This window comes from Pteropus medius, unplaced genomic scaffold (assembly GCF_902729225.1).
Source record: "Pteropus medius unplaced genomic scaffold, Ma_sr-lr_union100, whole genome shotgun sequence".
NCBI classification, from domain to species: domain Eukaryota; kingdom Metazoa; phylum Chordata; class Mammalia; order Chiroptera; family Pteropodidae; genus Pteropus; species Pteropus medius.
In genome coordinates this window covers 791,963-805,435 of record NW_024348533.1, presented here as the reverse complement: position 1 = coordinate 805,435, position 13,473 = coordinate 791,963, and the positions used below count along the sequence as shown (strand labels likewise).

Below are 13,473 nucleotides of genomic sequence, written 5' to 3'. Positions count from 1 at the left end.
TTTAAATGAGAAAATGTATTGAAAGATCTTTGTAACATGTTATATAAATATAACATTTGTTTTAAGAATATCTGAATTTGCCTTTTTTGTGAAAAGTAAAAATTAGGAAAACTTTTTCACATCAATAAGGATTGTCATGTTTAAGGAATCTGAAGTTATGTATATGTGAGCTATCATGTTTTGTTTTATCATGATTCCGTACACCTAGTTTTAAAGTGTGATTTAATTATGATTTTGCCAATCAGTTATTGAATGAGGTAGTCCACATTGCCTAGATATTTGCTGTATCTAGTTACTATTCCACAAATAATTAAGTACAATATATCAGTTATGTTTTCCTTTATGTTTAATAGGAGTGCTCTGAACATTGAGAATATATATCTTTTAGTGGTACACAGTTCTTGAAAAAAGTCTTGATTTTTACATTGCCATTTGCAATATTTTTAGCAGCTTGCTACAATATCATTTTAATAAAAATAAAGTGTACTCGGTGATGATAGAGAAAATATTGTTAAAGACCTCTCGGGGCAGGAAAAGGCTCAGTCATAAGGTCACGTGCTTATTCATTTTCGGCTGCATCATTCTGATTCATTACTTTCAAGAATAACTATGATATTGCTACACAGTCCATTGTACTGAGAAGAACTTCCCTTGAACTTCACATGGAGACTGAGTAAAGCTCTTCTATTTGTTTTTTGAAGTACTCTCTCAGTTCAGGTCTCTTAGCCTTTAATGTTGGTGTCAGCAAGCCATTTTGAACTGAGAACATGTCAGAATGGATGTGAATGGCTTTAACCTAAAAACCAAATGCAGAATACATCTTTATCAGGAATATAACAGCATTTATAGCATACATGATAAAAATAAACAGGCTTATGAGAATAAATATATTAACATAAAAACACTATGACTATTTAAAAGTCAAAATTATGTTAATAACATTTCAGCCTATTTGATGTGTCTGAAAGCCACCTTTTTTCCTTCCTTCTTCATTTAGCCAGTCAACAGAAAAGAATTGGTTGCTCTGTGCCAGGCACTGAGGACACAAAGAGGAATCATGAGTGCCCCTGTCCTCAGGGAGTGCACATTCACATCCAGTAGAGCAGACACACTGGGCAATTATTAGACAATAGGGTATGCACGGGATGAAGGGCACTGAACTGTTGTTGCAGGGCAGCAGGAGGAGCAGTCAGGGAAGGCTTCCTCAACCAGGTGAGTGTTAAAGAATGAGTAAGAGTTTGCCAGCAAAGGAAGAGAGGTGGGAGGAAAAGGGGTTTCCAGGCAGAGGCAACCCAAAGAACAAAGCTATAGAAGTGAGAAATGGCTGACCATGAGAAGGGAAATCCGAGTGGTTTCTTATAATTACATAAAATAGGAGGTAAAGGGGGTGAGAGATGAAGCTGAAGTGGTGGATGGGGCAGTTTATGAAGGAGCTCAAACTTTATGCTGAAGACAACACGGAGGGACTAAAGGGTTTTATACGGGGAAATGACATGGCTGAATATGCATTTTAGAAAGGTCTCTCGAGAGAAAAGTGAAAATGGCTTTTAATAACGTTAAGACTCAAAGCAGAGAAACCAATCAGAAGGACCTGGCTGATCACAGCAGAGAAGATGAGGGCCTACACTTAGAGCAGTGACAGAAGCAGAAACAAATAGCAGTTCTAAGAATGATTCAGAGATAAATGTGCAAAACATAGTGAAGAGGGAGGCAGGTGGCCTCAGGGACTCCCAGGTTTTCAGCATGGATGATGGTACCGCTCACGGGAGGAATATAAAGTCTAGGCGGGACATGATGAGTCAACCTTTACAAAAAAGTTTGCCATGGAATTTTATCGCTTCTATTGGAAAGAAGCACGGAGGGATCAGACTTAGTGATCACACTGCCTATTTCCATGAGGCCTCCCCATGCAAAGTCTCTTTGCAAGGCTGAATGGAAGGCCAGTGACAGATGAATTGATCTATGGGCCTGAGTAGGCTCTTCCCACATGGGGCTCCAGCTGAAAAGGTCACTGTCAGTTCTATGAGAATTTCATAACCTGGGCTTCAGCTGAATCCTGGAATGGCACTGTCTCTAAGAAATTGCATCCTGACTGACAGCAGAGTCTAACTTCAATGATTTTGTTGAGATGATAGACCCAGATCATTAAATAGCAAACAGGGTTACCAATTGCTGTAATGTAGACTTTTAAAACTTAATCCAAAATACATGCTAAATACACATATACGTTCATTTTGTTGTTTTGTGTAATTGATATTTATTGAGCAACTCCTGTGCGCCAGGTATTGTGTTAGGCACTAGGGATACAGAAAAGAATAAGACACAGTCCCTACCCACATGGAGCTTATCATCTAATGAGAGATGAAATGCTACTACAGGGACAAGCACAGAGAGGGGCATCTTTGGCAGGCAGAGTCAGTTGCATTCCTAGTACCCATTCTCTACTTCTTTCATGCTAATAGAACCCTAATTTGGATTCTATGACCCTAATTTGGGCCAAAATAATCTATGTTAATCATGACATTCCTGTTTCCTCATTTCCCAGCCTCCCTTGCAGCTCGGGGGTAGCCATGGGATATATTTTTGGCTAATAAGAAAGGAAAGTTTTTCTTTCCTAATGAAAGATTCAGAGATAGCTATATCTACCCACTCTCCCTTTTTCTTTTCTTGAATATGAACAATGTTCAAAGCTAGAGCAGCCACCTTGTGAACATTAAGAATGGAATGTGGAAAGACAGGCAGAGCCTAGGTCTTTGAGGACCTGTACCTGCCCTGGGTTGCCTATCTTTGAATTTTTATGTAAGATAAAACACAAAACACACTCTACGTATTTAAGACACTGTGGGTTTTCTGTTAGAACTGAATGCATTTCTGATGCAGCACCTAACCCAGGCTTGGTCAAGATTCATTAAAAGGATGCCTGAGATGAACTCTGAAGGACAAGAAGGCTTTAGCCAGGTGAATATAGCAAGGGAGAGGGCGTGACTGTTATATGGCCTGAGGCGAGGAGGATGCTCTAAGCAGAGGCAACATGTGCCAAAGCATATTTGGGGCATTACAAGTGTAAGCTGAAAAGCATATAGTAAAAATGAAGAAGAAGAAAGAGATGGGGCTGGGGAGACAGACTGGAACCAAATGATAAAGAATCAATATGCCAAAGTAGGAAGTTTGGACATGATTCTTTAAATAATTTTTAAGCAGCGAGAGCCAGAGCCAATGGCCCGTCAGAAAAATTACTCTTAGTTACGTATGGACTGAAGTGAGATAAAAGTGGAAGGTGAAGACCAGCCAAGAGGCAAGACTGATGGTGATTTGAACTGTAAAGTTGGCTGTGTATGTAGATGGAAAGAGATTTAGGGAGTAGAAAGGACAGGACTTACAATTGGTTTGGGTAAGTAGTAAAGAGAGATAATAAAAATGGCTTGAGGTTTCTACTTGAGGAGAAAAACCGGAGAAGGAACAGAAAGATCCTTTGAAGATGGGAAGATCAAATATTCATGTTAGATTTAAAATGCTTCTCAGACTTTCAGGTGGTCTTTGGACATTAGCTATATAAGTATTAGTATGTATGACAGAGCTGCATCCTGGGCTTGAGACAGAGAAGAAGTGACTTGAGAAGTAGAAAGGAACTGGAGTGTCGGTTACAAAAGCCGGGAAAACAAGAGAGAGAGGTCACTGTATCGGATGCTACTCTCACATGAGAAATGTAAATAAAATCAATGGACATAATCGGAAAATGACTAATCTCAAAGATTAATGTGTATACCACCTCATACCCATTAGGATGGCTCTCAACCAAAAAAAGAAGATAACAAATGCTGGCGAGGATATAGAGAAATTGGAACTCTTGTGCATCGTCAGTGGGACGATACAATGGTGCAGCCACTTTGGAAAACAATACGGCAGTTCTTCAAAAAATTAAAAATAGAATTACTGTATGACCCAGCAATTCCACTTCTGAAAATGTCTCCAAAAGAATTGAAAGCAGGGTCTCAGATATTTGTATAGTCATGTTCATAGTAGCATTATTCACAATAGCCAACATGTGGAATCAACCCAAATGTCCATCAATAGATGAATGGATAAGCAAAATGTGTTATATACATACAATGGAATATTATTCACTCTAAAAAGGAAGGAAATTCTTACAAACACTATAACATGGATGAACCTTGAGGACATTATACTAAATGAAATAAGCCAGTCACAAAAAGACGAATACTACATGATTCCATTTATATAAAGTACCTAGAGTGGTGAAATTTATAGAGGCAGAAAACAGAATGATGGCCTGGGGGATTGGGGAATAGGGAGTTGTTTCATGGGTACAAAGTTTCGGTTTTAAAATATGAAGAGTTATGGAGACGGATGGTGGTGATGGTTGTACATTATAAATATATCTAATATCCCTCAAATGGAACACTTATGTAATATATATAAATGGAACACTTATATAATATATATAAGATTTTATATATGTATGTATATATATAAAATCTTATATATATTATATAAGTGTTCCATTTATATATATTACATAATATATTACATACATACATATATATATGTATGTATGTATGTATGTATATATGTATGTAGGTTTTCTGTTAGAACTGAATACATTTCTGATACAGCACCTAACCCAGGCTTGGTCATTTTATATATATATAAAATGGTAAATTTTATGTTATGTGTATTTTACCACAGTAAAAATTTGGGGAAAAAATCAATATATGCAAATAGTGGCAAAAATTCAACAAGTCACTGATTGTTTTCAAAATCTCTGATGCTAACAGTCTAGTGCCCCAGCAGGAGAGTATTTTGAGATGTGATTCACTGATTTTTCAGATCAGAAACTCAATATACAAAGAACTCTAAAACAGCTATATTTCCAACTTCCTAAAACTCAATATGAAAGCTTCCTAAAAGCTTCTAAGAAAAGTTCTAACAAATTCTAACTTTTTTAAACCCATGCTTGTAACTTAAATAGGAAAGTTTTCAAATGAGCACAGCATTCATAAATCAGATTTAACTTAGTCTCCTAGAAATTTGTTCAAATGAAGACTTCACTTTTGTTATAAGAGGAACAGAATTTTAAAGGATTCATATGTGTGGTGGGGGCCTTTAGGCTAAAACTAGAGCTCACATTACAGGCAGCTGCCTCAACTTTACACATTGAAAGGATTTCTATTTGGATATCCCATATAAATAGCTGGAAATTTGGGCTATAAGTAGGTACCGAATGTTTCAAAATTAGTTAAGGTTTTTGTAAAAAAGCATTTTGTTTAAAAACTTAGTGTTCTTGATAGTCAAAGAAACAAGGAATTGGTAGGGAACATGGCTGCCGTTTTTTGTAACCTCTGGAATATACTTTTCTTCTCATTTGTTTTTATCAACATAAACCACCCAAAATTCACTGGAAACAGGTCCCAAGGGAAATGTTTTCAGACTACAGTGTGCTGGGAACTAGGGGTACTGTAATGGCTATTGCTGCAGGTGGCGTGGAGGTGGACAGGTAGGGGTGAGATGCGGTGGGGGAGGCTGTGGGGTGGGGGAGGGATGAAATGAGGTGGTTGGCTTGAGTAGGTGGAAGAGAGGCTGAAGTCCCCGGAACAGCACTGCTCTTATGTTTAGTGTCATCTAAGTTCTGCTACTTAAACAAATCACTGTTTGACAAAAAACTAGTAGCCTGAAGAAAACACAAACACAATCGAAATCAAACTCAATTCTAGATTCAGTGATTTAATTCAGTAACTTATGGTAACTGTCATAAAATGAAAAATTGAAAAACTGACAGTGCTAATGTCCTTAATTTTTTTTTAAAGTTCTCTTCTGATAGAAATAGTATCACAAAAAAGACTTTTGGGGGAGCATTTGAATCTTGTTTGCTGGCATATGTCATCAGTTTGGCTCAATAAACTCTTATAAAAATTTTAAAAAAAAAAAGACTTTCGGTTAAATACAAACTATCTATCCACCTTCTTCTGTAAATGAAATAAATAATATAAATTTAAAAAGAGATGCAACTGCCTAGATTTCAGCTCTGGATTTCAGCCTGGGTTTCAGCTCCTCTGTGTCCCTAATAGCATGTGGAGAACACTGTGCAACTGGGACATGAGTTCATGTTCAGTACAGGGATTGAGGTGAACACCTTTGAAAATCCGGTAGTGACAAGAGAAGCTAAAACCAATACAGTTGAGGAAAGATGGATTTCAGAGGGAGAGCTACAGAATACTATTTAGATGGTGATTAGAATGTAAAGGAAAACATTATAGTTTTAGGAAGAAAGGACTGCATCAACAGGTAGATTTTGAATATTTGTCAAACCAGCTCTCTGCAACAAGCCTAAAAGGATGATGGGGGAATATGTAGTTCAATGTGACTCTACAAAATAGTCTCTGTCTGAGCAGAGAAAAACATTATATTGTTAAATGTGGGGGAAAAAAAAGGAACAAGAATCTTTAATGTCCCTTTACACTTAACACAACGTGAAACTCATTTTCCAATTTGTAATAAGCAAATAAACAAGCTTTTTGTTGAGGAAAGATGTTTAATGTTAGCTTCCTTTCTGAAACTATACTCTTGTCACTGAAAAGTGATTCAGAAGTTAAAAGTTAAATTTAAAAGTGATTCAGAAAAAGAAAAGTTAAATTTAGAAATACTGTAGAAAACATTTAACTATTGTATTGGAATAAAATACCTGAAAAGTGTCAATTTATGTCAACTCATTAAAGCACAGAACTTTTCATAATTTTTAAGAAACATAGTATTTTGTGTTTTTCAATGGTATTACTCAATGAAATACCTTAACACATAATATTGCTTGTAGATAATAAACACAGAGTGAATAATTTAGGACAGAAGAATAAAATTTTAAAAACCCATTTAAATTAATTAGGAAAATGCTTAATTCATTTTTATTTTAAAGGCAAACTGGTTAGGTACATATTCATTTCAATGACAGGAAATACAATAAAATATTTTTAGTGAGGGCTTCCCGGTCAGAATTTGAAAAATCTATCAAGTGTCAAAGTTCACTTTGTATTGCCTATGCAAACCAACAAGGCACATAAAATATCAAGAAAATGGTTAAATCATAGTTAAATATGCTCAAATACATCCCAGGTACCTGCATATTTTAATTATTGATAGTTATTGCTATCTACTTATTAAAATATACCTTCCAAAGATCTCAATAAATTAATATTGGCTGGCTTAGTTTTAGGAATTGTTTGTTTCTAGAAATTAAATTACATTAATTTTTTACCTAATTCAAAGATTAATTCATATCAATCTTGCCCATTAAGTCTGAATTCTTAAAGTTTTTGTTGAATGATTTAAGCTTGGGCTTGGAGTGTACCTGTATGTGTGATGTGTATGTGTGTGTGTGTGTGTGGTTTTTAAAAAATCAGTGTTAAACCTTAACTGATCATTCATTTTTGAGGAAAAAAGGAAAAGGACAAGATGACAATGGATCGAGAATTAACTCAATTAACACTGAGCTTTGCAACACAACTGGACCGCCTTCAGGGGTGAGGCCTGGCCCTTGCTCTCCTGTGGGTACATGCTGGCTGTGGTGGGGAGGATGCCACCGACCAACAAAGAAGTAACAGTCTTGGCAACAAAACTCAGGCCTTTGGGATGCCACATGACTTCTCTGTATTTGATGTTACCATGGTGAAGGCAGAGTATTAGAGCAGTAACTCTGCTTGAGGTGAATGGAAAGTCAAGAACAAGTGTCCTTTCAGTGAAAGCTCTAACATGAGCAAATAGTTAACATGGAAACTTAGCCAAGGTCCCTCTTAAGCATTATCTTAAGAGTTGGTATTTTTTTCCAGGAGGAGGAATCTAGATGTTACCATTCCCCACAGCCCTGAGGCAGGTCACACATCCCACACCCAGCAGGGGGCGTGCAGGCCTTAGGAATCACAGGAACTAACCAGCTTAGCAGCCATGCCCCCAGGCCTCCTGCATTCCCCATGCTCTTATGAGCCAGCCTTTCAGATCAACACTTAGGCCCAGACCAGCCAGGTCTCTGACCACCAATTTGTGGCCTCTGTTCTACATGGATCATGTGATCAGGTCAACAGCTCCCCTTCATGGAAGAACAACGAAGTCAGTTTTACCAAATTTAAACATTGAAATAATTATGATGCCAGAACTGACCTTTCTTTTGGAAAGATAAATAAAACTTGCCTGAATGCTTCGGATTTTATAATTTTTTAAAATGAAGATTTATTCACTCAGGTCTTATTTGCCCTAAAACATGCTGTCAGATGAGAGTAAGGCAGTATTTCTCAAAATAGGTTAATGTAAAGATCTATTTCAAAAGAAAAACAATTCTCTCAGTCCCTGAAACTATATTTAGATTTCCTCAGTCTGAAACTTTAAAAAGTTAGTCTTAATCTGTGGCAATGTTTTTTAATTGCAAGTAATTGCCATGAGAATTTTGTATTTAAAACTTGTTTTAAAATGTTCTTAGGCTATTATCAAAATGAACATACAAAAAATTTAAATTCTCACAAAACTTGCAGATCCCTAATGCTATATTTGGGGACTCTACTAGAAAAACAAAGCTTTATGAAAAAATTATATTAATTACAAACTAGGAACACTTTACATCAGTATATTAATATTTTTATGCTTGAATTGTTCTTTTTGAATTTTTGACTAAAGAGGATGTATAAATGGTATATGAAGGACGAAGTACGCTTATGAACGTCATTATAATAAGAACCCCAGCCTTGCAAGGACAGAAAGTCTTAGAGAACTGCTGTGTCCTCTCCTAATATATTCTTTGTTTTTTCCTTTTTGGAAAGGTCATGCTGGGCTGACAGATCACTGGCCACAATTTTTCCCATGCCCTGGCAAGTAAGCTTGCCTGCTACAGCCAAGAAGACTGTCCCCATAAAAATAAAAATAAGACAGGACTCTGGCCTGGAGAATTGCAGGCAGCTTGGAGACAGACCAGGTACAAGTGATGTACTAGTGATGGCTAGAGTAATATTTCAGTTTTATGAACGTCTGTGATTATAAGGACAGTCTCACTTGACATATGACCTAATATTTTAGTTCAAGATGCACACTGTTACAAAGTCAGTCTGGAAAAGGCCTTCAGGGGTCCGTTGGAATACAGACGGACTGCAGGCCGCAGCATGGAGTGGGGAATCTAGGTCAGGGTCACTGTGGGTTAACTTAATTTTCATCACTGCATGAAGGGCTGTAATAAGTATGGGAAAGGTAATAGTTACCTGTTCAAAAGAATGGAGCCCACTTTCTTTCCCTAACTTCACCATGTCTTCCAAAATAGCTTTCTTCAGCTCCTGAATTAAACCATATAGGTAAAATTAACAAGACCAAACACACATTTTACACCAACATGCTCCCTTTCTCCCCAACTGGGACTGATACTCCCTAGCTGTGTGCCAATTACCACCTCTTATCTGGCAAGTAAGTGCCTGGCATGGCCAAAAGAGTGACCACAAACAGGCTAAGTGACCACTTGATTTTTTTTTAAGTAACCTTCTGGTCAGCCTGTAGAGTCCCAGGGTCCCTGTCACCCCCAGAAAAGCCCAGGGCCCAGTGGGAATGTTAGGGCCCATGGCTGCTGCTGAGAAATAGGCCAGGTGACTGGAGGGGCCGCTGCTAAGCACAGAGGTCCTCTTCCACAGGACCCAACATGTGCCACGAGAAGGTTTCCGGAAAGTGTGAGTGGCTAATGCTCTAAGCAGGAAGGACTGCTGCTTCTTCAATTCCATTACCGTCTCTCTAAGCCCAGTAGATGCAAAATCCACCTCACATGTGGAGAAAGCACGGCCATTGAGTCAGAAAGCCTAAGCTCACATCTGACACCGCTGTTAACCAGTTGTATGGCCTTGGGCAACCCACTACCCTCTCTGGACTCTCCTGCAAGTTGCAAAATAAGAGAGCTAGACAAGCTTTATGTGCTGTTCAATAATTTATCAAACTTTCTAAGAAGAAATGTGACTCCCTTCAACAACAAAACAGATGAACTTGTGTTTTAGGATTCCCACTACTTATAAAGTTAAAAACTTCCCTACGCGTTTAAATTTCACTGGTCTACTGTTTATCTGTCCCCTCATTATAAGAGGTCCAGCAACCTTTTAGCGTACAGTCCCACAGTACAGACCTTATTTGTGCAGAGCTCTGCATACGTCCCTTCAATTCCTCTTTTCTGGGCCCAGGAGGGCATGACTTCAGGGTCAGGCACTACGATGCCCACCAAATAGGCCTGCAATCCCAGCAAAGAAACATGGTCACGATGAAAGCTTTTTTTCACTCTGCCATATTTATTTCAAATTTTTTTTCTAAAAAAATTTATGAAAAATTTGATATAGATACAAAATTAAAGATATTAGTACAAGATATACCAATCACCAAGATAAAACAATTACCAAAATTGACAAAAGCTTTTTTAAATCATGAAAACATTTTATTATTTTTAAAAAAATATTTTATTAGAGCACAGTTGGCATATGATATTATATTAGTGACAGAAGCTTTTAAAGTGGTTATTTGTGGTCCAGCATTAAAAATAATCTCTTAGTATTCTCAGACTCCACCCTTTTCTAAAAATAAGTATATGCCTATGTTATGAAACATTTCTACCAATATATCATATATTCTTGACTGTTTATTTTATGTTCTATTTCTCTAACTTCATTAAAAAATTAATAAAGTACAAGCTTAAGGATATTAAGAATCAGTTAGGTTAGGCCTATACGTACCTTTGAGTCTCATGCTAATCTTAAATGAGTACATCTTCAAGTTGCTAACAAAACAACTCTATGAACCAAAGCATATATTTCTCAAGATTTCCAGACCATTTTAAAATTTTTTCATCGATATGGTCCTCCATTTCATTAATATGGTTCATTATTTAAAAATAATTTAATAATATTTAATTATATAAAGCCAATGATAGCACAGAATATATTCACAGTGGTCTGACTTTGAAGCTAAGTGATTTTGAAAGCAGAATAAAAATCCTCTCCAAATAATTTAATCTTGAAGTATATTAATGTATTAGCTTAATATATTAAGCTATATTATCATCAGTGCCATTATTTGCAATACTGTATCCATTTATCTGTAAAGTTCATCTGTATGTTTCAAAATCAAAACATTAGGAACCCTGAATCTTGCTTTAGCATCTCATCCCAAAATTTCTCTTGTAAGTAGGTAGAGCATAAGATAAAAGTACTGGGAGTGTCTATTACAACTGCTCTAAGCAGCTTATTTACCTAACTACAATTTATACTACTATAAGCTATTAAGATTTCTCCTTCAAAAAAGAATTTTCTCTCATGAGCTAGTATGTCAGATTAGGTATTAATGTCTGCCACTTTAATTAAATACCAAATGCATATGAAATTATTCTGAGACAACACTAGATTTTTCAGCAGGCCCAGTGACTGTGGGAGGGCTGAAGCACAGGGGACTCACCTTTAAGCTGTCCCCATGGACATAGGTTTGTGCCACAGGCTCACTCCGGATGTAGATGTTTTCGATCTTCTCGGGTGCGACATATTCTCCCTGAGCAAGTTTAAATATGTGCTTCTTCCGATCAATAATTTTAAGAGTTCCTGCCTGCAGAGTTAGACAAACAGCTTTATAAAGAGATGGCATTCAGAGCCTGAACCTCTCACTCCTTAGTGCTGCAGCCCCTCCCTCCTGTCCTGTCCCACCTTGCAGACCCCACCCGGATGCTCTTCCATCTGACTCCTCTGCTCTTACAGAGCCACCAGGCAGCAGGAGAGCCACCAGGCACCGCAGGCTGATGGCTCCTGAGCTCTGCTGGGCCCTGAGTGTCCAGTCCTTTCTTTCCCCTCAGTATCGACCCCCCTTACTCCCTGACCCTAGTCCTGCCACCCCCACACCCAGCAGCAGGTGTCCTCCTCCTCAGAAGGCCCACCTGCCTTCCCACTGGGCTATCCTCTCCCCCAGGCCCCTTGCTCTAGTTGTCCCTTTTCTCACCAGCATCTTCAGATTCACTCCCTTAAGCCATGCTTAGGTTTCTTGCCCCAGCTACTGCTCCCACCCCTCCAAGAGCGGGCTCTCCATACCCTGACACATGGCACAGCTCTGGCAGAGGCCCCCAGTGACACCCATCTGATGAGCCAGATGGCATTAGGAGTCCTCACCCTCCAGGACCTCTGCAGCAGGCAGGCTAGCCCTTGGGCAGTGAGTGCTTGTGGACCCCCCCACCCCCCCCCGCCCCAGGACTCCCACTCACCTCCCTGCCTCCCCTCGACCTTTTTTGAGTTTCTCAGGTGATTAGGTGGGTCTCTCTCCTTTGGCTCAACTCTTCAACGTTGCACATTCCTCACCTCCACTGACAGTTCTCCTTGAGGTAACTACCACTTATCTTTTCATTGGCCACTCCCATGTCTATCTAAGCTTCCAGCCAGACTTCTTCACTGAGTTCCACACCCAAAACCTAACAGTCCTCAGAACATTTCACAAGCGAGGCCGTTTGCAGAATGCAACATGCCCTAAGGGAAGCTCATCACGTCCTCTTCATGCCTGTTTCAGACTCCAACCCCCAAACCTGGAGATGGCCTTGCCATTTGCCATTCTTGGGACTTCTAGCAGTCAGGTTCATCCATCCTCACTCATAAATCCCTCTCCCATCTCCCTCCCTTTCCCATCCAAACCACTTCCTGACCAGACTTCTGCCTACATCTGTCCCTGCTCCATCTGTTCCATCCACCAGAACCGGAGCAATCTCTACAGAAGAGAAAAATAAGTAGGCCCTGTTTTGCTTAAAATCCAGGCTGGACATCATGTGCTTTATCTGCACTGGCTCCTTTGGTCTTCATGGCACCCCATGAGCTGGGTATCACCACCTCCATTTCACCAATGAGGAAAGTGAAGATCAGTGAGGTTACTTAACTCCTCCAAAGCCACACAGCTAGGAGGTAGGGGAGCAGGGATTTGAATCAGGTCTTTCTGGATTAGAAGCCTACACTATTTTCTTGATCTGACTAATACTATTTCAAAATAATAATAATTTTAAAAAATTGACTCCCACAGACTGCCTGCCTGCTGTCTTGGGCTTTGAGTTCAAGCACAACATGAATTAATTCACTTCCTTCTCACAACCCTCTGCAAGGCAGATGGTTTCATCCAAGTTACAAGGCATCAGTGGCAGAGCCAAGTTTTTTCCAATTTTGGGGGCCCTCTTTAAGAAAAATAATATAAAGTGCAGAGCCTTGGAAGGGGTTTATGCAAGTGAGGGGACCTGAAGCCTAAGCTTCCTTAGCTGACAGGACAATCTATCCTCTACCAGTGTGCAGGGTCCTGCTGACTTCTCCAGCCTCCCTCCTGTGGGCCCTGAGAACTGCCTGCTTCACACCTAGTGTCTCTCCAGTGTGCACATGCTGTTACTCCTGCCCTGACTGTCCTCACTCTCTCCTCTCACTCAGAACATGACTCATATCCTGAGACTCA

At 39.0% G+C, this 13,473-nt stretch overlaps 1 protein-coding gene across 9 annotated transcripts in view; it reads right to left on the bottom strand.

Moving 5' to 3' along the window:
- The window catches only part of ACSL6 (acyl-CoA synthetase long chain family member 6), a 52,951-nt gene continuing 39,478 nt past the window's right edge, over positions 1-13,473 (bottom strand). For 7 of the 9 annotated variants that reach the window (XM_039879985.1, XM_039879976.1, XM_039879977.1 and 4 more), the window contains 4 exons: positions 11,467-11,610; positions 10,151-10,252; positions 9,252-9,323; positions 1-796 (listed from right to left, as the gene is read on the bottom strand). In XM_039879985.1, coding sequence (XP_039735919.1) covers positions 659-796; positions 9,252-9,323; positions 10,151-10,252; positions 11,467-11,610 — 456 coding nt within the window. In that variant the 3' untranslated portion in view covers positions 1-658. The remainder of the gene's footprint in view (positions 797-9,251; positions 9,324-10,150; positions 10,253-11,466; positions 11,611-13,473) is intronic. The other 2 variants (XM_039879978.1, XM_039879984.1) reach the window with 1 other exon arrangement.